At 39.4% G+C, this 27,718-nt stretch overlaps 1 protein-coding gene across 1 annotated transcript in view; it reads right to left on the reverse strand.

Moving 5' to 3' along the window:
* Positions 1–3,424: 3,424 nt before the first annotated feature.
* Positions 3,425–27,718, reverse strand: part of itgav (integrin, alpha V) — an 81,261-nt gene continuing 56,967 nt past the window's right edge. The window contains exons 25-32 of the mRNA XM_067604592.1: positions 25,214–25,294; positions 24,450–24,555; positions 18,389–18,547; positions 15,616–15,747; positions 13,553–13,666; positions 11,910–12,017; positions 9,438–9,557; positions 3,425–8,632 (exon numbers count right to left, since the gene is read on the reverse strand). Of these exons, the coding sequence (XP_067460693.1) occupies positions 8,540–8,632; positions 9,438–9,557; positions 11,910–12,017; positions 13,553–13,666; positions 15,616–15,747; positions 18,389–18,547; positions 24,450–24,555; positions 25,214–25,294 (913 nt within the window). The 3' untranslated portion in view covers positions 3,425–8,539. The remainder of the gene's footprint in view (positions 8,633–9,437; positions 9,558–11,909; positions 12,018–13,552; positions 13,667–15,615; positions 15,748–18,388; positions 18,548–24,449; positions 24,556–25,213; positions 25,295–27,718) is intronic.

Raw genomic sequence — 27,718 nt, forward strand, 5'->3', positions numbered from 1 at the left:
AAAAGCTGTGAAACTGAGGGATTTGACAATATATCAAGTATAAAGAAAAGAACCTCAATAAAGCCTGTTGAATAGAAAAAGCAGATAAAGAAGGAAGTGTAACAAAACATATTTTGAATCTGGTGACAAAGCTGGCAAGATATTGGCTAGATAAATTAAACAGAGACTCAACCACTGCTGTGCTACAGACCCGGTAAGGGGAAACCTAACGATATTAATAATGAAGCATTTAAAGTCTTTCATATGTATTTCCTTTTTCCAATTCATGATAATCATTTTATTAATCAGAATTGACATTATCGCTTTATGAGACATTATTATGAGACATATTATTTGTAATTACTTCTGACATCATGTTTTGGACACTGGCATATCAATTTCAAAACATTAACACTGTGAATTCCATCATTTCTTCAATTAAACCTTGTGACATTTATTAAAACAGCATCAGTTGTTCATTAACATATTCAGTTTATAGTGTTGTGTTTTGTAGGCAGCTGTCAGAACTAATAAATGGAATGTGTCATATTAGTTTGCATTATTAAATTACAGACAAGAACATCTTGTCCGAGTGCTAACTGTAACATTCCCACTGCTGCTGTTTGTCCACAAGTTTAAGCAGCAAGCCAAAATATTTTTCATATGGCTGCTTCTGTTTCCCCCAGGCCTGAGAGAAGAATGAATCCAATTTCACATTTTTGGGCAGCACATTACTATTTATACACCTTTTCCTGAACAGGGAACATGCATAATCATACAGTAGCCTGTGCAGAAGAGGAAGGACCAGAATTGGAGGATGGCTTGCTGCAGTATTTACGTCTATGTTAGGTTTACTGTGTCAGCAGGCTTTTCTCTCTCTGTGGGCCCCTCACTGTTCATGTCACAATTTGTACACAACAGCTGGCGGGAGCTCCATTCCCCACATTTTGTTTCACTGTTGGTTTATACAGCAGCATAACACTTTTGTATTGTCATTTGATATCCATATAATTTCTCCATTAATTGTTTGTCTTTTGGTGGAAGAAGTCAATACGGAAGTTGTACTGTAATGTAATTTGTACAATCTGCCTCAAATCAGATCCACCTAAAATTTGGTCAGCTGATGCTAAATACTGAAACTCATTCACTCACTCACTGAAATTCATCAAATGATGAAAACTTAAAAGTTTCAGTATTTAGCATTATCAAGGTGCTGTTTGATGCTGTTTCCATGGGGCATGCTGACTGATTGCGCCACAAAGACCTGTACACTTAAACCACTCTTGTTGTGATCATCAAAAAAACATTGTGAAATGTTTTAGTGAAAATCTTTATAAAATCAGTGTTTTTGTATGATTTTGGGCTAGATGTGATTAAAGACGACTAATTTCTGCACCATGACAGTGGAAGCCCTTTTTCTGGTGGGATGATTCCAAAACACTCTTTTTAAGGGACAAGAAGTGGGAAACAGGCAGAAGTGAAAGAAAAAGGTAATTTTCTGTATATCTTGGAACTCTTCATGGACTCAGTGTTTTTCTGTGATTCTGGGCTAGGTCTGAGAAACCACTAATTTTATCACCATGAAAGTGGGAAGCTGTTTTACTAAGGAGTACCTCTCAGAACGTTGTTTTTATAAAAGAAACAGAAATGACGTCAAAATGTTTTTGTCTGAAACTGTTCACAGAACCGTTGTTTCTGTATACCTCTGGGCTAGATCTGATCAGAAAACACTAATGTTTGTCTGTCTCACTAAGGGTTGTCTGTCTTTACTGAAACTCTTCATACAATTATTGTTTCTCTATCATTCTGGGATCGATCTGATCAGAAAACACTAATTTTTCCACCATGGAAAGGTGTTTTGCTAAGGAGAACCTCTCAGAAACTGTTTTTATAAAAGAAACAGTGGGAAAAGGACAGAAGTGAGGACAAAATGTTTTTATCTATTTATACTGATTCTTTTTATAAAGTCTGTGCTTTTCTATGATTCTGGGCTAGATCTGATGAGAAACCACTAATCTTTCCACCATGAAAGTGGAAAGGTGTTTTGTGAAGGCAATGCCCCTAAAACACTGCTTTTCCGGAAGAAACAGTGGAAAAAAGGACAGAAGTAAAGCCAAAAGGTTTTTGTCTGTCCATACTGAAACTCTATAGAATCAGTGTTTCTCTATGATTCTGGGATAGATCTGATGACAAACCACTAATTTAATCATCATGAAAGTGGAAATGAGTTTTGCTGAGGCCATGATCCTAAAACACTGCTTTTACAGAAGAAACAGTGGGAAAAGGACAGAAGTGAAGACAAATTGTTTTTTACCTGTCTTTACTGAAACTCTTCATATAATCATTATTTCTCTGTAATTATGGGCTAGGTCTGATCAGAAAACACACATTTTTCCACCATGAAAGTGGAAATGTGTTTTGCTAAGGAAAAACACCTGAAACACTGTTTTGACAGAGGAAACAGTGGGGAAAGGACAGAAATTAGGACAAAAGTTTTTTTTCTGTCTTTACTGAAACTCTTCATAGAATCATTGTTTCTCTATCATTGTGGGCTACATCTGATCAGAAAACATTAATTTTTCCACCATTAAAATGGAAAGGTGTTTTGCGCAAGAGAACCTCTAAGAGCACTGTCTTTACAGAAGAAACAGTGGAAAACGGACAGAAGGGATGACAGAAGGTTCTTCTCTGTCTTTACTGAAACTATTCATAGAATCCTTGTTTCTCTATAATTCTGGGCAAGAGTTGATCAGAAAACACTATTCTTTCTATGAACATGGAAATGTGTTTTGCTAAGGAGATGGTCCTAAGACAGTTTTTAGAGAAGGAACAGTGGGAAAAGGACAGAAGTGAAGACAAAATGTTTTTGTCTGTCTATACTGAAACTGTTCATAGAATCATTGTTTCTCTATAATCCTGGGCTACATCTGATCAGAAAACACTATTCTTTTTAACATGGAAGTGGATCCTCTGACTTTTCCTCCAGAACACCAGAAGGTCAAAGTTTTCTCTTGTTCAGTGAATAATCTCAAAATCTACTATATAAATTTACTAAATGTCAACTGTAATTTGTGTTTAGTGCTAATTGGCATATGTTAGCATGCTAACATCAAAATAAGATGATGGACGTGTTAAATATTACACTTGCCAAACATTAGCATGGTGCTACCATGCACCAACTACTCCTCCTTTGTCAAGTCTTGATTTAATTTGCTCTATTAATTGCAGAGTAGCAGTTTTAGTGGAATAATTTGTTCTAAGGCCAAATATCATACAATGTAGACCAAAATTGCTTGTATTAAGAAATGTTGTCAGTTGTTTAATGACAACTTTCTCAGCAACCTCTGAGAGTAGCATGCTGGCGTTAGCGTTTTGTTTAGCCTCCGGAGCCTCCTTCTTCCTGTTTAAGTGAACTATCAAGTAAAAAACACAATACCCAAGAAAATGTGAACAAATCAATTTATTTCAGTTCAAAGGTGAAATCATCTCCTGATGAAAAAGTTATTTTTTATTTTCTAGGTGAAAGAATACATACATCAAATGAAGTCAGACAGAAAGACAGACAGTGGTATTAAATATAAAACAAAGTTAAACCCTCCCAAACACAACAAACTGACAGTAGCAGGGCTGGCTCCAAATCACTCTATTCAATCAGGTCAAAATAAGCTACAGACATTTCTAGATCTTTTGTATAATCACTCAGGAGAAATAGTTCAAATGTGGTCCTGTAAATGTAAATGTATAACTGTCATCCTGAGAATACAGTCATATCCAAGCAATTAAGAAGTGACCACAAATACTCAAATGAAATGCAATTTTTGTGAACAATTGAACTAACTGAGGTGAGAGTGAGCTGCCATCAGCCTTGCTGAACCCTGGCAGCAAGAGAAACCATGATACTAGTCTAGTTTAAACACCAATGTCCTTGGAAAAATCTTTATAAAATGTTTTAACAGTGCAGTAAGCCACTCTGTCATGACTATATCTACCTCATCAGATTTGAGACAACAGGTACTACTGACTACCATCAGTGCTCATACTGACACAATCTCACATTTGTCACCTTCACTAAATGGAGCAGACCTAAAGGAACAGTTTGACATTTTAGGAAATACCCCTATCTTCCTTCTTTGGTGTGTTAGATGAAAGAACTGATACCACTATCATGCCTGTATGGTAAATATGAAGCTACAGCTAGCAGTTGGTTAACTTGGCTTAGTATAAATACTGGAAATCGGATTCCTAACTGACTGCCTGGTAACCTCACAATGATGACAAAACTCCAGGAAATCACAGTGCCTGAACAAGTAATTCAGCACAAATCTCCCCATAAACCCATGTGCTTTTCAGTTCATGCATGGATTAAACAATAAGATATACTGTAATGTGAGAATTAGTGAGTTGCAGGTGCTGGAGTTGGATTTTCTTACATTTGAACAGAGCTAGGTTATCTGTTTTCCCTGTTTCTAGTCTGTATGCTAAGCTACGTGAGAGTGGTATAAATGTTCTCATCTAACTCTCAGCAAGAAAGTGAATTACCATATTTCCCAAAATGTCAAACTATTTATTTAACATGTTCACATTGGAAGCAACAGAAAGAGCTGTATATGTGATACATCTGATACTGTTAATAACCTTTCAGCCAAATGACTTCAAGTGTGAACATCCTATTGTTTGGGGGTCCAAAAAAGAAAACTTAAGTTAATTTTCCTCCATTAGAGACACAACAACTAAGTGTAAAAAAAAGATAGAAAATGAACTTAGTTTTCTGACCTTGTGCGTGTGAACACTGGGTTCATATCTGCTGTAATTATTGTATGTGATACCAATGTACCACCAGTAGCACTAGTGCATTCCCAACTTCTGCTGCTGAAATCAAGAGCTTGCTATCAAAATAATGATGGTAGTAGTGACATCTAGTGGCAGCAGAGGATATTTGGAGAGATGGCAAACATGAAAGCAGTGGATAAGAAACCAGTGAAAGAGAACAATGTACAGTATAATGTGCTAACCAAAGTGTTCCTGTGGAGTTATTTCATAGTGATTGTTAATTGGATTAATATATTTCCAATGCAAGCCCAATATGGGTAAATTCAAAGCAAAGTTTTTTTTTTCTTTTGTAAAAATATTCTCACACACGCACAGACTTACTAACTCACTGACTCAAAAATAAAACAGCAACTTGCTCTACTTTGCAATTTTATTTTCAGCAAAGCTGCCAGTCACAACTGAAGTCTGAGGAAAAATACTATTTAAAAAATCATGGCAAGTGGAAGGTCATGTTTGACTTTTTGCTTAGTGCTGCTCCCCCTCAGTTACTAAGCCTGTGAAGCTTTCCTTTCCAACAAGACACAGACTGTATGCTGTTTACAGAGGTGGAAGATTTAGCATCAACATTCTTACTCATTTTTAATCAATGGGTTGATTAATTGATTTGATTTCAGACAGATGTACACAAAAGCAGTTTATCATTTCCAGCCAGGAATTGATTTTGCTGAAAGGACAACTGTCGGTAGCGTTTTTTAATCATCAAAATGATTAAAATGATGTTTGTTGTATAAATTGGTTGGGGGAAAAAAAACCTATCTGGTTAACTTGCTTTAAACTGATAGTGGTATCCTTTTAAATCTTGTAAAAGGGGAGCATTTGATGGCTTCATGCATGATATCCAGCTAACAGATTGAGGCTAAAATTAACAGGTCCCAGACTAAAAATCAGCATCCTCAGATCAGACTGGTATTTTGTTCAAACTTAACCCTGTTTGGCTGCTACGCTTTGCATCTTTAAAGGTATACTGTGTAGGATTTGTTGGTTGCCATTTGTAAACACAACATTAAAAGTTCGACCCTCCTCCCCATCTCAACGACACTAGCAGAGCACTCTCTCTCTGCACCCTCTCTGCTTTGCGTGTGTGTGTGTGTTTGTGTGTGTAGCTCAGCCCCACCCCTGGTCAAACAGACACAGACAGAGAGCAGAGTAGAGAGACAGAGAAGCAAAACATCCCAATCTTCACTCCATTAGCCCCCGTCAAAGTGGACAAAGTGCATGTGGTTTGCATTCATTGTGATTATTATGTAGGCTACAATGTGAAATTTCTGCAGTGGTGTTCATGATGTAGCAGTGCTGCTGCACCGCTGTTGAAAGCATTTAGGGGAAACAATGAAGCACATACAAAAACACAGTGATGTAACCCGGTCCACGTCCCGACCTCACCCTGTGAGCTGTTATTGGCTGAGGGCCAGACACCCACTGCCCAAAGATTGATGCCCAAAAATGTCCCGAACACAGCAAAATAACAAGAAAATATAGGCAGAGTCCCTGCAGATTAATGCACCACCACACTTCTACTGGGTCATAAGTGACGATTGAGAGGGATTACTTTTGTATGAGTCCATACATTGTTTTTTTAGGAAAATCCTACACAGTATGCTGTTAACATTAAAGGAGAAAAAGCTTTTAGGATGAGGACTAACTGATGTGCTTTAAAAATGTAACTGCATCTCAGGTAACATTGGCTGGGGCTGCTTGAGTGTAAACTTCCCCAAATTCGATTAAGTGTAGGACAGAGCTGCTAACATTAGCCTAAACTCTGATAGCATCCAGAACCGGCTTCCACACAGTGAGCAAATACTATACAGTAGATGTGTTAGCTGTGAATGGCTTTTTTAACCTGTAACCCCACAAACTAATGTAGTTTGCTAATGAAATGGTCTTGGCTGTGGAAATAAGATTCAGTTTCTGCTATTTAGCTGTTTAATCCATTCCTTATTATACTCTTGTATTTGTAATTTTGGAAGGCTAATAAAGGGGAAAAAACTAAACTCTTTCTTCTCTTACTACAGGCCAGCTGTGCCTAGTTATGGTTACTAACTAAGCTATGATTGGACAATCACTGTTTGGGGGAGGGGTTTCGCGAACGGTTGATTCTGCAAGGCAAATTATAATCTCATCACTTGCATTGATTTTCAAACCAAACATTATCTGAATAAAAACCAAACACTGCAAAACCCTACCTTGATTGTGTTGAAATGAGCTGGGCACACACTTAAAGAAAACACTAAAAAAAGAAACCAGCATCCCAAAGTAGCGCAGTAATGACTCTTAAGTGATGATTTTCTATTAAACTAAATCATCTGAGAAGTTCAAACCTTCCACCCCCACACACAGCAGGAAGGGAAAATATATAAGGGTAAATATATTACTGTAACACTTCTTATACCATAGCAAACTAAACCATCTTTATCAAAAAATAGAGACCCGAATGCAGCTGATCAGCCATTTCCCATTCCACTTATTACTGACTGTTCAATGTTCAAATTTCATATTGCTGCATCATTGCTGTCTGTCTCGTAGATGATCACATATGATCAAATATGGAAATCGACAACACAATTCATCTCATCACTCCAACATGGCCATCCTTTCACCAGGATGAAGACTTGAAGGCCATCATTTACCCACAATTCTCTGGTTCATTATCTCATTTGTATTTATGACTATTTTATCCACCTTGCCACTCAACTTAGCCAGGATGGTAGTTTGTTTTTTGTTTTCATGGTATATTTTTTATTATTTAAACTTTCATTTGCAAAATCATTTCATCCATGTTCTGCTTTTTCTTGTTTTGTTAATACTGTGTGAGTCCAGATCAATGTCCTTTCTAAACCCAAGGGGGCCCACTTAAGGAGTTTCACAATTCACTGTTCTTTATAAATTCTTTTAGAAGACAGTGTTGCTGATTCAGGGCAGACTAGTAATGACAGAAGTTGAAAAATGACTTGAATGTATCAGCAGTTCTGGACGTACAAGGCAACAAGCACCCACAGCTCATTAATCATTTTAAGTTTAAACAAAAAAAAGTGCAAATTTAATATCAGGCCAAGCTCTACCAGCACTCATGCAGACAAAAGCCTCTTATGTCATACACTATTAACAAAAAGATTTTCAATGTTTTGACCCATGAAGTATTGATGGTCACTGTGGTAGAGGAACAGTTTGACATTTTGGGACCTATTCTTGCTGAGAATTAGATGACAAGATTGATACCACTCTCATGTATGAATGCTAAATATGAAATTACATGCTAATGCATGAGCTTTAAAAGTTCCGGTAGGTGGAATCTGTTACTTTTGGGTAGAGCCAGGTTAGCTATTTCCAGTCTTTATGCTAATCTAAGCTAACAGGCTGCTGGCTGTAGATTAATATTTAACACATAGTAATGCAAGTGGTATCAATCCTCTCATCTAACTCTTAGCAAGAAAGCAAAAAATGCATTTCCCAAAATGTGGAACTATTGCCTAAACTTAAGACTTGAGTAAGCATTAAAAAGAATACTTGAGCTATGATGATTTGTTCTGACCAGTGAGCTTCTCTTTTGGCACAAACACAACTTGGCAGGTAAAAACAAAATCATTATTAAAAATTTTACCAGTACCATTATCTGCCATTCAACAGTGAATACAGTGAAATTCTCTCAAATCCATCCTCAACGGCCATTTTACCCTGAATTTTCCTTTCTATTCTCTACAACAGACCAGATCAGTTCCTCAGAGTTTGACCTCTAGGCATCAGTGTTGCCGTTCTCCTCTGGCTGAAGCTGCTCCTTCTCAGTGCAGTCTTCTTGTGGGGGGCGGACCCGTTTAAAGAAACCCAACTGAAAGAGAAGAGAAGAAGAAGGGAGGGAATGATAATTACTATTACATTTAGTGCTGGAGCTGATGCAGTTAGCCTGACCAACCTGTAAACATTTTAAAGGATACTCCAGCAATTTCATGTTTCACATCCATAAAGTTTGGGGAATGGTGAGACACCAGTCATCAACAGTAAATACTTAGAACAACAGGATGGCTGTTTTAAATGTAGACTTTGTTTTTTAATTCGTCGGCTCTAATTTTCCTAATCTTCATGGTCTTGAGTTGTGGTTAAAAGATGGAGTTTAAAGGACTGGTGCGTAGGAATTAAGGGCACCTAGCGGTGAGTTTGCAGATTGCAACCAACTAATTACCCTTCGCTCTCCACCTCCCCTCCAAGTGTGTAGGAGAACCTACGGTGGCCACGAAACTAAAAACGAAAAACACAAAAGGCCCTCCTCTAGAGCCAGTTTTTGGTTTGTCTGTTCTGGGCTACTGTCAAAACATGGCGGTGCAACATGGCGTCCTCCGTGGAAGAGGACCTGCTCCCTTTGTAGATATAAAGAGCTCATTCTAAGGTAACAAAAATGGAACAATTCTTATTTTCACACTAATTATACACTAATTAAGACATATTCATGAATATTATATAACGTTTCTGTCAGGTCCGTTCTGCTAGATGCCACTAAATTCTATACACTGTAACTTTAAAAGAAAGAAATGAAAAACAACCTTAAAAACTTCAGTTTAACAAACAGTAACACCAAGATGGAAACTGTAAATCTGTGTAAATCTCATTCTTCTCAGGTGTCAGTGTTTGTTCCTCACCTTATACATGATGAAGATGAGCAGTGCCAGCAGCAGCAGTCCTGCCAGTACAGCCAGAGCCACCACCCAGCCTGGTACTGGCTGGGGAATCTCTACCACCCACATCACTGATACACTCACCTGCAACACAAAAACACTTTTTACCCAGAGTGACTTGCAATAACAGAAGTTAATAAGTCCTTATATCATTTTCATGAAAAAACAACATGCTATACATTTATCATGCAACTTTTTATGAATGATCTTTAAATAACCAACTGGACTTCTGGCTAAACAAGCAGTTTCAAAGAAGAGCAGGATTAGAGCCAAAAATAATCAGTTATTAAAATGGGGGCAGAGTTAAGTATCACCAGGAAAAGACTAGCAACGAAGGCAGGCTTCATATTATGAAGCCTGTCACTGTTATGTAAGTCTTGCATGCTAGCTCTAGTCAGTCACAATGGTTATTTGAGGTTCTTTCCATTTTCTCTGTACTCGACTGTTATGGACAGAATTTCATTCAATAAAGAGCTACTGAAGAGGGAAAAGCTTGCCTAGCTAGTTAGCAGACTCCCTAGCTCTGTTGGAACAGTTACTGAAGAGGGGGGGAAAAAAGCTCTGCAAACTCAATAGTTTGGTTGCTCATGGGACAATAGGTTCAGACAATTTACTTAATAGACATAGTTGTACCAATAACTCCCAACTCTTAATGTTTGCAAACCAATCCTCTGTTGTGAAGCATGTAATACTCCCACAAAGGAAGGTAAATAATGTCACAACACAACAACGACAACAGATTCCACCATTTTGGATTATCCAGCTCTCCGTTCTCTCAAAGGTCGGTTCTGTCAGCACAGCTACACAGTATATATGTTATGTAATAACTTATATGCTGTGAAAAATGCGTGTAAAATCCATGGTTGACACTCAATATCTTGTAGTGGCAACATGTGGTTTGTCCAAGTGGTGTTGCTGTCTAGCTGTCCAAGATGGCCGATCAGCTTGCGCATGCACAACTCAAATCAATGGTTGATCCTGTAGTGAATCCTGTAGTGACACAGCTTGGGCACGGTGTGATGTTGTAGGTTAAAGTTCAAAATTGTAGGGCTGTAGTCAACCAAATAAATAAAGTCAACTGAAATTGTACGTAATTTTCAACTAATCGATTAGTCGTGGGGGCAGGGGGATTAAAAATTGTTGGATGGTACAGGACAGAGTGAACTCAGCAGCCACACATTTCTCCGCTCTCAATTTCTCTGTTTAGCATCTTCAGGTTAGGCTAACCTATTGTTGCTAAATTTGGAGCTAACCCCCTTCACTTTTCCAGCAGTTGGGGAAACAACAGACGTGACTTTTCTTGGTCTTGAGAAGCTGCAGCATTTATTAACTGTTACACTGTAGTCTGTACTGTACATTTACTGCCGGACTGACAACTTACTGCTAACCTTTTCCTCTGCTCCGCTCACATTCACCATCACTTTTCTGCCGCTTGCTCTTTCCCACCTGCTTTGCAGACATATTACGCAATGCCGTATTCCTTAACAGAGTTACACAACCAATAGTTTCCCAGGCAACAACACAGAGATGAACTCAGGTATCGGAACAGCGCTGTGCAGCGAATGGATATTTGGTGTTATTTTTGGCAACAAAAAAATTTTTTTGGCCTGGCGGGCGTTCTCGTTGTTATAATTATAGGAGAAACACTGATTCGGTAAACGTTCCGTACATTCAGTAAACGCTGAGTACAGTTAGACATAGCAGTCTCCATTAGGTGGGCAAGTTCAAAGTTGTGAAAACAACAGCGGTGTTTGAATACACAAACCACCCCCCCTTTGTTAGTCTGTCCCTCCCGCCGCAGGAAATAATGGATTAATCCTGGAAGGCTATTGATGTAGCACTTTTCTCCTTTTGTAAGTAACACTGCGATTATTCGACCAATGAGACTTTGGGAGCATATCGACCAACTAATCGACCAGGAGACTACAGCCTTACAAAATTGAACAGTGAAGTTGCATTGAGGTCAAAGCTGAAGTCAATGCAAGAATTTACTTCGCCCTTGTGAGCAAATCCACTGATTGCAGCAATTTCGCTGAAATTAATTGATGTTGGCATGAAATTTTGCAGTTTGAATGCTGGTGTGACCGGGCTTTTATCATTCTGTGGCACCGCCCACTAAGGTTTAATTTAACCAATGAAATCTCTCCTGGCTCCAGAGTAGTGTGGCTTCATAAAATGTTTCTATAAATTAAACTCCAAACACTAATGAGCTTCATTTCACACACCATCAATATTAGAACCAACTTATGTTAGGATGGCGAATCATAGCCACTCTGACACAAAATCAAAAACGATTAAGAGACATATTGTAGACAGATATAATTTGGCTGTAGAAAGGCACATCGCACTCAGACAATACTGGAATTGTGCTTTTTCTACTGCATGCCGATGACTCATATTTGCATTTGTGTGCGTGTGTGTGTATGTGTGTCTTACAGTAGTGCTATTGGATGGCAGCTCCGACTTCAGGTTCTTGTACGGCATCTCTATGACGCTGAAGGAGGCCGTAGATCGAACGACATATGAACGATTCTGATTCTCAGCCTGAAAAGAAAAAAGCAGTCACTCATCTATCATTCAGCCACATTAGGCTCCATGATACAGATCCACCCAATGAGGGCAAATCATGTCCAAAAATATCCAAACAAGCCTAGAAACTAAAGAGCGTTCCATGAAAAGACAGTAGCCACTGTAAATGTAGTTTCTACCAAATATGTTAATGGGGATGATTTAACAAGACAGTGATGGTTAGCAGTTGCTGTGGTTAGCAGAGCGGACATGAATCAGAACATTAAAGTAACCAGATTGATTTGGACAGTTGATCGGAGCAGTTATGTTTATGGTGAGTATGTTGTTTGACAAAGGCTTTTATATACAGTAGATCTACTACATATGGGACGACAGAATAACATCTATAACCGATGTTGTACACATTCATGAAACTTATAGGAATGCTCACTGCTTGATTTTAGGTTGAATGTGCTGAAGAGTGATATCCGAAGAAGCTAAATCAATCACTTTATTTTCTTTCCAACAGTGATGTCGAGTGGGGTGGCTGTGGCTCAGGAGGTAGAGCAGGTCATCCACTAATCGGAGGATCGGCGGTTCGATTCCTGGCTCGTCCACTCCGCATGTCGATGTGTCCTTGGGCAAGATACTTAACCCCAAATTGCTCCTGATGGCTGTGCCATCAGTGTGTGAATGTGTGTCAATGATTAGATTTTCTCTGATAGGCAGATTGGGACCTTGCATGGTAGCCCCTGTACCCAATGTGTGAATGTGGTTTGTATTGTAATGATGTGACATTTACCATGATGTCACAGGGTCCTGGAGTACAACTGTACATCACTGCAGCAAGGTGACAAGTTAAAGCACTGGATGTCAGCAAAAACACAATTTTCCTCTCTATTTTAGTCACTCTTTTAATTGATTTCCACGGCCCTGACTGCTGACTTAACATTAACCGTTGTTTCCATACTGAACGATTCCAAGTAGGCCTGATTCTTTTCACTACTGATTAATCTGCAGATTATTTCCTCGATTAGTTGATTAGTCATTTGGTGTGCTAAAAGTTTTTTTCAAACAGTTCAAACGCCAAAGATATTCAGTTTACAGTAATGTAAGACAAAGACTTAATTTTCTGTTGATTGTCTTATTGATGAATTGACTCATTGTGCGGCTCCAATTCCAAATATGAAACATTTCTTTGTGTTGTTTACAACATTTACTCTTTATGATGAATGTATTTTTAATATATAGCATTATTTTCAGAGTTAATACACCACAGTACTTTAAAATGTATTCAGCATCCTGTTAAAAACAATCTTAACTGGTAGGATTGATCATTATCAGGAAACAGGGAACAGATCCAAAGTCTGTTGTGCAAATGAACTATTTGAAGCAAATTTTAAAACCCAACAGCATGAGATAGTCAATGTGCGAAGTACATGTGTGAAGACTTCTTTACTTTGAACATCAATTTGATTGTTTTTTCATAATTTAGCTTCATCATGATACAGGTATATATTGACAGTTGAAGAATAAAGTTGTGATTCTGAATTCAAAAATAATGTATTTACCCTGAGGAAGTTGTTAACAGCCAATCTGGAGTAGATGAAGAGGATGGCATTCTTCCTTCTCTCCAGACGACCAACCTGACATTTCAGCCGCAGACACTCTGCCGTGGTGCAGTCCTACACACAGAGACACACACACCATTATTCATATAGAAAATAGTCAGTAGCATAGAGTTGCCTTACAGAGTGCGAATTTCCACTTAATTAACAATAGTCAGTTGTAATTAAATAACTGCAAATTTCATTTCCTGTCATCTCTCAACTGTTGCCTTTATTGGAAAAAAGTGCAGCAAAATTAGTAAGAAGCTCAGCCATTGTGATTGACTAGTATAAGTAGTGATTAACCATGATGATTAATTTGGCTGTCATTTTCTGGTGCGACCTGGCCTTTAGTCAGTCCCTTCTCATCAAAGTCAAAAAACTGACGATATGGTGAATTTTAGTACTTGCTGTTTTTATAACAGTACATATGCATACAGACCTGCTGCTTGAAAATATGTGAACCCTAAAGAGACAGTCAGTATTTTTATAAAAAATATGAAAAAAATGTAAATGTTACTCTATACCCCAATTCATAATACTGACATTCTAAATAACGGAAAACAGAAAAATGACATATTGTCATTGTTTATTTGATAAAAGTGGTTGCTCACAAAACCTCAGATTTCATGGGTGTAAAAATATGTGTATCCTTTCAGTTAACGTGGTATTGCCCCTCCTTTCACTGCAATAACCTCAACCAAAGGGTTTTTTTTAGGGACTAATCAGTCTCTCACATCTGCTTTAGGGGATTTTTGCCAACTCTTCCTTGCAGAACGCAGCCAGTCGAGTGAGGCTGAATGGACGTCTGGCATGAAATGCCTGCTTCAGGTCCCGCTACAGCATTTCAATTGGATTGAGGTCTGGACTTTGACAGGGCCACTCCTGACATACTAATCTTCTTCTTCAGCCATTCCTTGGTCGTTTTGCTGGAATGCTTTGGATCATTATCATGTTGCATGATCGATTTTTGACCAAGCTTTAACTTTAAAACAGACGACTTGAAGTTATGTTCCAGGATTTTACAATATTAATCAGAATTCATGATTCTCTGGACTATGTGGAGTTGTCCAGCTCCTGTGGACGAAAAGCAGGGCCAGATCTTAACGTTCCCATTGGCATGCTTCACTGTTGGGTTGTTTTGGTGGTATGCAGTTATGACTTTTCACCAAACATGGTGGTTTTGGTTGTGACCAAAGAGTTCAATTTTGGACTCATCTGACCACAGAATGGACATCCAGATAGCGTCAGGTTTCTCCAAGTGCTCTCTGGCAAAGTTGAGACGGGCAGCTTTGTTCGTTTTTTGAGAGCTGAGGCTTCTTCCAGGCAACCCTCCAATGCAAGTCATGTTGACTGAGTTTTCTTCTTATTGTGGAAGCATGCACATGGATCCTAGATACTGCAAAAGAGGTCTGGGTCAGCTTTTACCTGAATTATCATTTTTCTTGCGGCTCTTGCAGATATTTTAGGTCGTCCACTTCTAGGCAAAGTTGCAGTCATTTTCAGTGCTCTCCATTTGTAGATGGTCTGCGTCATGGCAGACTATGAGATGTAAATTCATCTCACGGTCTACTAGATGAATTTACAGCATTTCCTAGACAAATGTGATGTCACTACCCTCTTCCTGAGTTCCTCTGAGATTTCTTTTCATCTTGGCATGATTGACCTGTAAGGGTTCACTTTGGTAATACTAAACTGACCTGGTTTGATCTCTATTTCAGTATATGGGACCAATAAACATACACCTGTCATTTCATATAACAAATACTGGTTCTGATTAAATAAAGAAATAACGCTAAAACAATAGAAAACTCCATATTGCTCAAGAGGTTCACATACTTTGAAACAGCCTGTACACCTACAGTGTTGATACTTTTGAAAATAATATAATTCTAGATCAAGTTTCTAATAAATTAAACTGTCCTACAATAAATACACACAGCAGCTACTGAGAATGAAATGTCACATATGAATTAAACCTCCAGGTTTGTGTGTGTGTGTGTGTGTGTGTGTGTGTGTATGTATACCAGAGTTTGCAGGTCGTTCTGTGTCTCTCTTGACTCCAGGTCTCTCTTGCGGACATGGTTTCGGTTTCTTCCCTCAGTCTCTCTCTCTCTGGGTGGCACACTGCTGGTGTTCTTTGCTGAGGACAGTGGATTCTGACACACACACACACACACACACACACACACACACACACACACACACACACACACACACACACACACACACACACACACACACACACACACACAGTTTACTATGCAATTGGTGCTGAGAATGGGACTGTGTAAAATTATATAGGTTGAAGGATTTCCAGTCATATTAAAATTATTACTCTAAAAGGCACATTATGCAGGATTTGTTGTTTGGTGTTTGTAAACACACAGCATTCAAAGTTGGCCCCAGCTCACCGGCTCACCCAGCGAGCGAGCAAGCGACACAGAGAGAGATTAACGGTGGTTGAATGAGCTAGAGATTGAATGAAGAAAGCAAGTGGCGCTGGCAAGAACAAAGCTGTGAATCAGGTAAATAAAACGTTACTTTCTGATTGTTTCACAGCAGTTATGTTTTAAAGCACAAATACACACGCCCACACCTCGGCACACCACGGCACAACCTTGTGGGAAGGTGCTGCATTACCAGATTTGGTGTGAATGCACAGCTTCATCCTGTCCACTGTGGCCGCTCTGCTCTGCATGTGTGTGTGTCAGTCAAACAGACACACTGACAGCAGAGGAGCAGCACACAGCAGCACTCTGCATACAGCAGAGGAGAGACGGAAGCACATAAAAACACAGTGATGTAACCTGGTCCGACCACACACCCTGTGCACTCTTATTGGCTGGGGCCTACACACCCACTACCCAAGGAATGATGCCCAGAAATGTCCTGAACTAAAATAATAAGGTAGTTAGAAAGTACAGGCAGGGGGTAGGGTCCCTGCAGATAAATACACTGTCACATATTTCATAAGTCGTAAGTGATGATTGAGAGGGATTGTTTTTTAGGAAAATCCTACATAGTGTGCCTTTAAGTTTGATTTAAAGGGGACCTGTTATGCTTTTCCTTATTTGCAGTCATATATATATATATATATATATATATATATATATATATATACACATATATAATGTTACAATGATATTAAACGTGGCTTAAGTGTCAAATAATGAGGTATATGTGTATAGAAGTAATCCCTGTGAGCAAAAAGCACCGGCTTCAAACTGCTTCCACGTACAGCACGCATGTTGTTCACTGCTCCACTCCGCTAACATTATGGCATTTTTACATTGTTATGGGGTTAGTCACACTAAGCCATGACTGGCGCACTGTGACTGTTTTTCCATTACACAGCAGGGCAAAGTAACTGAGCAGTTTATCTGTTGTTATCAGTTTATCTGGTCATCTGCAGCGCAGCTCTTCATCAAACATCATCATCACTGTGACTGTATCTACTTGTTCTCTTCCTCTATTCCTGCATTATTTTTGACTGATCCGCTCAACAAATGGCTCCAAATATCTCTAAATCTTGTTGTATAGAACTGTTTTTATTAAAGAATAGCACCACTAACAAAGCTCTGCTAATTCAGTGGTGAACACATTTCATTTCCTATCGATTCTTCAAAATAAAAACCTCCTGTTATTTAGTCATTTAAGAGCTTTTAATATGAAGCAGTAAAGCATGAAATATTGTGTTTTCATTGGCAGTAACTTAAATGATACCAATAAGTGCTGCCCCTAGCTAGGCGTCCTGAAGCTGGATAATCAGAACTGAGTGGGCTCATCGGGAGGGGGGTCTTAAAGAGACAGGAGCTAAGACTCACTGTTAGAAACAGAGGCTGAACTAAGGGTCAGTAGGTAAAAGGATCAGTGTAAGATAAATAAGGAGTGTAAGATAAATGTGGAGTGTAAGATAAATAAGGAGTTTTTTGAACATGAAGCATGCAAAGCTACTCTAGTGGAGCCTCAGAATAATAATATAGAGCTGGAAATGAGCATAATAGGTCCTCTTTAAAACACAGAAATGTGGATAATCATAAAATTGCGTTTTTTCAAATTATTCTTCAGCGTATGTATTAGAACAGTAGAACAACGATTCCCCTTAAAATTACGCTATCTTTGAGGTGCCAGCCAAACAGAATCACCTGATTCGTCAGAGAGGTTACAGGGTGTGTATCGTGTCTACAGGGCTAACCTGCTGTTATTACTGCCTGATAATTCCCCTGGACTGTCATCGTGTTTGACTCCATTATGTATAACAAGTACAAGCCTATAATTAATACTATTTGAATTACTGACAAATCCAGAGATATGGGCTGCACGCCGCTCTGCACTCTCATATAGTGATGGAGCCTCCATCCTACATGTCTTTTGCATTAAGATAGTTAAACTGCCAGCAGTTTTTGTTTACGTAGTTTGTGCTCCACTTCATTCACAGTTATTCTAAAAATATTTTGCCACAAAGCTTACTGGCCAACTGCCATTTTAGCTTGACAAATAACTGTGAGAAACTGCAACAGCTTAAAAATTGATCCAGTCCTATTACCATAAAATCAGCTTGTTATGGTCAGAGTGTAAATATGACAATTGCCTGGCAGCATTACTGAGGTTTGGAGAATCATCTTCAGCATGTAAACACACAGACACACATGGATACACAAGCAAAGGTGATAAAAACTTCAAGTTCCCACAGATGTTTTCCCTGGACACAGAAGCAAATTCTGACAAAAATTCCCAGAAATTACCTGGACATGTATGTGCATTCTATTGTGTGTGCTTGCTTTTGTGTATTCTCACCGAGACGTTGAGCGGGTTGATCTCCATGTCGGTGGTGCAGTTGATGGGTCCCTCAGTCTCGTAGCTGGTGATGTAGAGCAGAGAGCCATTCTTGAACTGGTATGGCCATTCCACCTCCAGGGCTGCCTTACTGAAGGTACTGGGCCCACTGTTTAGGAGCTGAGAGGAGGCAAAAATGCCAGGATTTTAAATTATTGCTTCAAAGAACAATGTGCTCAGCCAATACTGCAGAGCTGAAACCATCAGTCCATGAATCGGATATTCGCTACACTGAAAATTAATGTGAAACTTTTTTCATAATTTATCGATTTGATGATATTGATCATTAGAGCAATTTTTTAAAAACAGAAATGGCAAATTAGCATCTTAAACATGAATATTCTATTTATCTTGGTCTTCTATGATAGTAAATTAAATAAACTTAGCACAAAAAGTAAGGAAATTTGTGTTTGGTAGATTATTTCTTTGTTGTAACAATGCTTCCTGGTAATCTTATGGTAAATCTTATGCTGTTAGAAAGCCTGTTTATTTCCTTTTTAAATGATGTCACATTTGTAAAGAACATGCATTTGAGTACGTGGGTTGCGCCCATGAAAAATTTGCCAAATCTTCTCTGCCAATGCCAAACAGCTTATTTTGCCTGTGAGCATGAGCCCTGCTACAGTGGTCAGTAGGTGTCTGCTTAGAGAATCGGCATGCCACGTTTGTACCATCTCCAAAGTGAAGGCCAAGTTCCATATAACGGGGGATGTCAGAGACAGGCTGCGAAGTGAGCGTCCCAAGAAGACAACACCCTAAGAACACCGTTTCCTCACCCTGTCAGGACTTAGGTACCGTAGGCTGTCTTCTACAGATTTGAAGTCAAGGTTTGCAGTACGATATGGCCGACGGCTCACTGCCCAGACAATCCGGAACAGACTGCACACAGCCAATCTCCAGTCTAGGGCTGCAAGGAGGCCTATCATGCCTGCCCTTCAGCATAAGGCCTGTTTGCACTGGTGTCAGAAACAAATGCAACGGAACCTGAACATGTGGAGGAACGTTATGCTCAGCGATGAGTCCAGATTCTGCCTATGGCAGTTGGATCATAGGGTCAAAGTGTGGAGAAGATGCGGAGAATGCTATGCTGATTGCTGCACCGACAGAGTAACATCTTTTGGTGGAGGCAGTGTGATGGTGTGGGGCAGCATCTCCCTCGCTGGAAAAACGAAACTTGTCATCATAGGAGGCGATCTCAATGCAGAGATATCGAGATGAGATTCTGCAACCAGTGGCAATCCCATATCTCCACAGTCTGGGACTGAACTCTATCCTCCAAGATGACAACGCTCGCCCCCAGAGCGGGGTTTATCAGAGACTACCTCCAGAATTTGGGAGTGGAGCGGATGGAATGGCCTGCCAGCAGTCCTGACCTCAACCCCATTGAACACTTGTGGGATCAGCTTTGGCGTGCTGTTCGTGCCAGAGTGACCAACACAACCACCTTGGCTGACTTGCGACAACTGCTGGATGCCATCCTACAGCAGTGTGTGACCAGGCTGGTGACCAGCATGAGGAGGAGGTGCCAGGCTGTTGTGGCTGTGTATGGTTCTTCCACACGCTACTGAGGCTCCTGTTTGTTAATGAATACATTTTTAAATGGCCAATATGTCTTGTTTCTTCAAACTTCATTCATCCAATCCACCAAACACCAAACACGAGTCAATGACAGAATAAGCTGTTTGGCATTGGCAGAGAAGATTTTCATGGACGCAACCCACATACTCAGCTCTGCTGCTCATCCCACAAATGCATGTTCCTTACAAATGTGGCACCATTTAAAAGGGAAATAAACAGGCTTTCCAACAGTATAAGATTTATTGCCAAGAAGCATTGTTACGACAAAGAAATAATCTACCAAACACAAATTTCCTTACTTTTTGTGCTAAGTGTATTTGTGAGTTTTGGATTGCTGGTTAGACAAAACAAGACATTTGAAGATGTTATCCTGGGCTCTGGAAACTTCTGATGAGCGTTTTTCATGCTTTGCTGACGTTTTACAGACTAAACAATTAGCAAAAAATGATCAATCAAGAACATAATGTTTAATTGCAACCCTACAAATACTGCTTTCTCATTGGTCTATTAAGACCCTTTCAGATATTATGTACATGTGATTGCATGTCTGATTAATCATCTGCTTCACTTTCACATGAGTGTCAAGGTTGCAATCTAATGAAGCCTGACCTTGAACATTTCTAGAACACTTTAAACATGGAACAGGTCAAACTGAATGCTATGAGATTAATGTAAAGATCACAGCAGCACAAGCATATCAAATATGCATCTTGTTTTGGCTTCAGAGGTCACTGTAATAAATGAATCACTCATCTCTTGCACAAAGGACATAAAATCTGTTTAATGAACCACAAGACACTCTGAACAAGCATTTTTTGGCTCTTCAGTAGAAGCTTGTATGATGAAAAACATTAAAAACAGGCTAAAAAAAATTCATCACTGATGCAGTCTGCTAAACATCTGAGAACACTCTACCTCCTTCATATGTTATTCTCCAACTCAGTTGTTCTCCCTCAGTGACACCTCTTCCTCTCACACACACCAGCTGGCAAATATCACCTAGCATTGTGGTTCCTTCCATAAATGTCTAAATAAAGCTGTAACCAACACTGATGTAAAAGACACCTACCTGAATGGCAAAAATCTGTCACTAACATAATTAATGTATTCCATGTGTGAAAAGGGCTTTATTTCTTCCTCTTTGCAAAACACTTAAGGTTTCACAGATTGGCTAAAAAAGGCTTGACAGCGGCTGTACTAAGGAGTGCCATCACTCATTTGGAGGGAAATAATTTGAAAGAGAACCAGATTGGAAGCCTTTGAAAGGACGCAACTCAAACACCTGGTACAACCTGGACTCATTCTTAAAGTACAACAACTTTAAGAATGAGTCATTATTCTAGAACATGCGCTTCAACAAGCAGCAACAAAGTCTGGTAGCTCTCAATTTTTACTAAATTTTACTTATTTTTGTTGTCAACTCTCTGCCCAACAAAAGTGATGAGCTGGAGATACTGGTGAAGAAACAAAGTATACCATGAGTGCAGCCTCATGTGTTTTACTGAAACCTGGTTGAATCAAAACATCTCCTGACTCCTGTGTGGAACTACCTGGCTTCACTCTCATACAGAAGGACAGAGACACTAATAGTGGAAAGAAGAAAGGAGGAGGACTGGCTTTATTTGTGAATCAGAGATGGTGTAATCCTTTGCATATTACTGTCAAGGAGAAGATGTGCTGTCCAGATATTGAATTATTGGCAGTTGGTATGAGACCATACTATGTACCAAGAGAATTCAGTCATATCATAAAACTTGTGTACATTCCTCCCAAGGCAACTGCTGAAGTTCCATGTGAAGTTCTCCATGAAACTGTTGCCAGGATATAGACTAAACATCCTGAGGCACTTGTATTAATATCTGGAGATTTCAACCATGTGAAACTGTCTTCCCACCTGACTGGATTTACAGTTTGTTAATTGTCCTACATTGGACATTGAAGTGGTGCACACCTACAAATATCTAGGGGTCCTTGTGAATGACAAGCTTGACTGGTCCCCTAACACCGACACCCTCTACAGGAAGGGGGCAGAGCCACCTGTTCTTCCTGCGGACACTGAGGTCCTTTGATGACTGTGTGGAAATGATGACCATGTTCTACCACACGGTGGTGGCCAGTGCACTTTTTTTTGCTGCAGTGTGCTGGGGAGGCAGCCTTACAGACAAAAACACCAAGCGATTAGACAAGGTGGTCAAAAAAGTGGGCTCAGTGCTGGGCAGGAGATTGGACCCGCTAAGATCTGTGGTGGAGAGAAACACACTGAACAAACTGAAAGCTATAATGGACAATAGAAGACACCCTCTCCACTGCCTCCTGGAGCAGCAGAGGAATAGCTGCAGCAGTTGGCTCCTCTCACTGTGCTGCAGAATGGAGCGATTCAGGAGATCCTTCGTCCCCACAGCAACAAGACTGTTCAATGCCTCCTGAATTGACTGGATAGTTTTGTTTTTTTTTGTTTTTATATTTTGATGAGCTCTTGACAATTTGAATTTCCGTCCTGGAATCAATAAAGTAATATCTATCTATCCATCTATCTATCTATCTATCTATATTTTCTCCTCAGCGTGCTCTGCTTAAGGGGTTCTCAACCTTTTCTAACTTAAGGCCCAAGTTCTTTCTGAAGACATCCTTCCCAAATAAATGAAAAAAAACAAAACAAAACCAAAACATGACAAAAAAACTGGGCTGTAAATATGTGTTATGCCACTGTCGGCTGTAATGACCAAAATAAATATTCTGCTTACCCTCAGTGAGACACTTGGGCTTGCCTCTGGGAAATAATGATATAAAGTTGTGGTGGGATGGGTGAGAGGGTGACATGCAGAGTAGCATTCCAAATTGCTTTCAGTTTGTTCCTTGACTTTGATTTTGTGACAGTCACAATGGAAAACCATGACTCACATAAATAGGTAGTGGTGAAAGGTAACAGAAATTTGATTGCCTGTTTTGACAGAGAGGAATACTGACTGGCAGCCAGTATCCAGAATGAAGCAAGGTCAACTTGTGTTAGCTGAGGCTTCAGACTGCTGTCTACTGATCATTTCATTTTCCAACACAGTGGACAGAGCCATGTCTTCTGAGAAAGCTAGCTAGTTAACAGTGGTAAAACATGTTTGTCTCTACCTAATGATGTGTTGTGATTGGCGTGATTGGATATTCAAACATAACTGGTCATTGAAATTATGCATTTTAGTTTGATGTTTTTCATGTGTGTGAATTCTTGAGCACATTTAGATATAAAAATAACTAGCTTTGTAAATTACCAAAAAAAATGTTTTAACCATTTGGCAGTGCCACTGCCTCCAAGGCCCACTAGATGGTGCTTCTGAGGCCCACCTGTGGTGACTGGTTGAGAATGGCTGCTCTACATCACTGATATCTTATGTCTGTCTGGAGGTTTGTGACACATAAGGCCTAAACACGCTCGAAGCGTCTGATGCGCGTTTTGAATTACACCCATTGTTTTCAATGGCCGAACACGCACTAGAAGCGTTATGACGCGCGTCAAACTGCCTTGACTGCCTACTCCAACCTTTTTTCGATTTTTGGAGCGTCAAATGAGGACCCAGCGCCCAAAGCTGTTTTCTCTGCAGCCGAAAAAGAGAGAGATAGCGCAAGTCAGCTGAGCACTGGCGAGCAAGAGAGAGAGAGAGACAGCACGGCAGTGGTCGAGCAAGGAGAGCGAGTGGTAGTGAGAACAAAACCTCTGAATGAGAGAAATAAAACGCCATATTCTGATTATTTCATGGCAGTCATGTTTTAACGCACAAATAAATAACCATCAAACAGTCAACAAATGATTTACTGTGGACATTGTCGCTCTTAGTTTCAGTTTCATTGCCACTGCATTTCTCCTTTTCATTCATTCATTACATCCAACTAGCGGTTAATTCAAGGACAAAATGAAAAATTTGTGTTGGTTCTGTGGTGTTGGGATTTCAAATCTGACGCTTGCAGTGCGCCATAGGAGCATCAATTGACACGCGTCAATTATCGCTTCCAGTGCATTTAGGCCTATACTGTCATCATTAATTTGAACCAATGGCTGTTCTTCATTGATTTTGTGGCTGTGCAGTTCATTTGTTCACCATTCTGTGTGGCCTTAGAGTTACACAGAATGGTGTAACTCTAAGGCCACACCAGTTTTTAAAGTCCCTAAAACTGTGTTTTGCTTATTGTTGCTTCACTGTGATCTTTGTTCATCACTGTGCAGAATGACGTTTCTCTGTGCTCACCTTAAAATTCAGTTTAAGACGCATACATACGAGCAGAATCTGTGACATCACAACTAATTTGGAGCCAATCATGGTCCTGTATACATCTTACACAAGTGTGATGTGGAAACTTGAAGGCTCCAGTGCACATACACTGAGAACCCTAATACTGTATATATTAATTTATATAGTACATATGTGTGTGTGTGTGTGTGTGTGTGTGTGTGTACCTCATAGACATGCACTATTTGTGGTCCGATGTCGTCTCCCACCACAGGAGGTTCTTTAGGTTTCCAGTTGGCAATGGGCAGCAGCACCTGACCAGGAGATGACGTCCTGGGAAGAGTGCAAACACACACACCCACATTTTTAAGGTATAAGTTGCAGCCATAGAGATACAGATCGTATACAGTTGTGTTTTCCAAACAAAAAGATATAGAAGTACAGTATGGATTCATTTACAGGATCACAGTCACAGTTTGTATTCCCACAACTAGTCAGCAGATGAGAAAGTAGTCTCAGTTCTCAGTTAAGCGCCATTTCTTCATCACTACCTAAACCTACAATAACTGTTTTTTTTGGCCACTTAGTTGGACTTCAAACGAATAGCAAGCTATACTGTATGTGTATGTATTTGTGTATGTGTAGAGCTGAAACAAGCCATTAATCGTTACTAATTGATTGATCAATTCATCAAAAATTAATCAGCAACTGCTTTAATAATTGTTTAATCATTTAATATTTTAAGCATTTAATTAGTTTTGGCTCCGACTGCTAAAATGTGGATATTTACTGATTTTCTGTGACAGTAAATTCAACGTCTTTGGTTTTGGACTGTTGGTCAACTTTGGGAAATTGTGATGGGGATTTCTCCCTATTTTCTTGCATTTTATAGACAAAACTAATAATCAATTAATCAGGAAACTAATGAGCAAAGTAATCAATTAGCAGCCCTGTTAATAGCAACCCTAGTGTGTGTGTATTTGTGTTTTACCCTCTGATGGAGACCTTAGCGAGGACAGCCAGCTTGGTGATGCTTGAGACTCGAGGACTGGTGTTGTTGAACTGGTTAGAGCTAAAACACAGAGAACACAAACAGTGAATGGATCCATCATCTCCATGTGATGAAAACTAAACACGAAATACTACAAATGTGCATAAAATATATATACAAACAGATGTAAAAATAGAGACTTTAAATAGATGGATGTATGTTTCTGTTGCAGGTGTGCTAGAAATACCCACAGGGTGGTGCTGCTGCCTTTGACCTGACAGAAGAGGAGGCTGTGTGTGGAGTTTTCACACAAACTGATTAAGTTATATGTAGATATCTTCTTGGACCGCAAGAAATTGTAAGGGGTATTTTTAAAACTTTTTTTAAAGATGAACCATTAATGGATTAATCAAGACAATAGTAGTAGTCACAACATGTAAGTGTATCCTCCCAAACAGCCTGCCTACACAGGCATCCTGACACATTTTAAAGACCAGTAAATCTGACACTCACTGTTGCTGAGTGGCAGATTTACTGGTTGTTGAAGAAGAGCTGAAGAAGATGGAGGTGTCAGACTGTAACCAAAGGCTACTGAAACCTGTCATTAACATACGTCTTCTTTCCACAAACACCAAGATTCACACAGAAGAATGTCTGTGTTGCTGAACTGGGCTGTGTGCTGCTTCCTTCAGAGTTTCAGGAGGGTTTTTTTTGTCATTCAAATGAGCACTGTGAGAGACACAGCTCTGCTCTAATGAATGCTGATGTAAGGACTGGGCCTGCTGAGGCTGTGTTCAGATAGACAACAGCACTGTGTGAAGAAATACAGCCTCTTGGTGTCCTGATAGCTGGATGTTTAAGACACATTCCAGATTACCGCAATGTCCCCTGTTCCCTCTCTTTTCCTATCTGCTTCTCTACTCTACACTATCAAAGAAAGGTAAAAATGCCAAAAAAAATTAAAATCATAGCCTCCACATTCATTTCAAGGGTGTTGTCACATACAGCTCCATCAAAAAATGCAGGGTCATCTGGCAAAAGAGTCACTGTGTTGGCCAATCGCATACGTGCAAGCAGACCTTCCAAGTAGTTTACTTTGTGATGTGAACAGTTTATTCTTGCTGTTTAGCTTGAAATCATGGAGACAGAATGAAAAGATTGTTGTTCTGATAACTTTCTACAGTTGTATGATCCTGTCTCAGAGAATTTAAACTACTACTACAAACTTGTGAATCTGTTTCTCCTATTGGGCTTCCTGAATTCTGACAGAATTATGACTTTAAAGTCAGAAAGAAAGTACATGTCTCAAAAGCAATCCTGTCGCATTGCTTTTGATGTTTCCTTTCTGGTGCAACTCCATGCAAGGTGGTGGTCTTCTTTGGGCCCATTGGGCATAAAGAAGACCAGCTGAGTGTGCTTGGTCTACCAAGCACGCTCAGCTGGTCTTCTTTCTCAGTTGATTTAGCTCCTAGCCACTATTTCTCGTAGCAAAAGTCTTTGTTACAAATGTCCAAAACAAACTGACAATCATAGACATATTTCCCTTGCACTCCACACAATGACACAGATGTGACGTAGACATGGACAAAGACACTGCACAGTCGGAACTAGGAGAGGCTGCTGCAAATGTTGTCGCGCCACCATCACACCAGTTCATGGAGAAAGAGAGAGAGAATACCACCAACAAGGGCCCCTTCATTTCTCTTTTTATTTTTACAAAATAACTCTTCTGTTTGCTTCCTCAGTGCAATTTCTCCATGAGTTGTAAAAAACAGTGATATGCACATGTTAATCTGTTGATTGATTTCTGCCTGTATGTTGAGAGGTTCCCAACACAAAGAAAATAGCTGTATATGAATAGATAGAGGAGAGTGTCAGTGTTCCAAGGATATATGATCCATGTTGATAGTATATTCTGAGCCTTAGTAATGTTCAAGTTAGTGATGAATTCAATCATATCAACAATCAAAGACTCAGTGGGGAATATCATCCAGGACCAACAAACCATAAATAATATTTTCAAAACATACTACTGTAAATTATATAAAAATGACAAAGAGAAAAATTCATCAGAAATTGATATTTTTGTGGATAAAATCACATTACCTACACTAAAACATCAGGCTGATGTCTTGGACAACCGACTGACATCAACAGAATATGAAAAAATGCACTCAAAAAAATGTCAAACAATGAAGCCCCTGATCTGGATGGTTTCCCTGCTGAATTCTATAAGTGCTTTTGATCAACACTTTCACCTTTATTCACCAGAGTAGCAGATGAGATAAAAAGATCAAAGTCCATCCCAAAACATATGCATATAGCACTCATCTCAGTACTACTTAAACCAAATAAAGACCCAATCCTCTGTACAAGCTATCACCCCCTATTGTTAATCAATACAGATATTAAAATCATTAGTAGAGTATTAGCAATTAAAATCGAATCAATCATTTCATCTCTCATCCACCCAGATCAAACAGGATGTATTAAAGACAGATATTC

The sequence above is a fragment of the Thunnus thynnus genome, chromosome 11 (genome assembly GCF_963924715.1).
Source record: "Thunnus thynnus chromosome 11, fThuThy2.1, whole genome shotgun sequence".
Classification (NCBI taxonomy): Eukaryota; Metazoa; Chordata; class Actinopteri; order Scombriformes; family Scombridae; genus Thunnus; species Thunnus thynnus.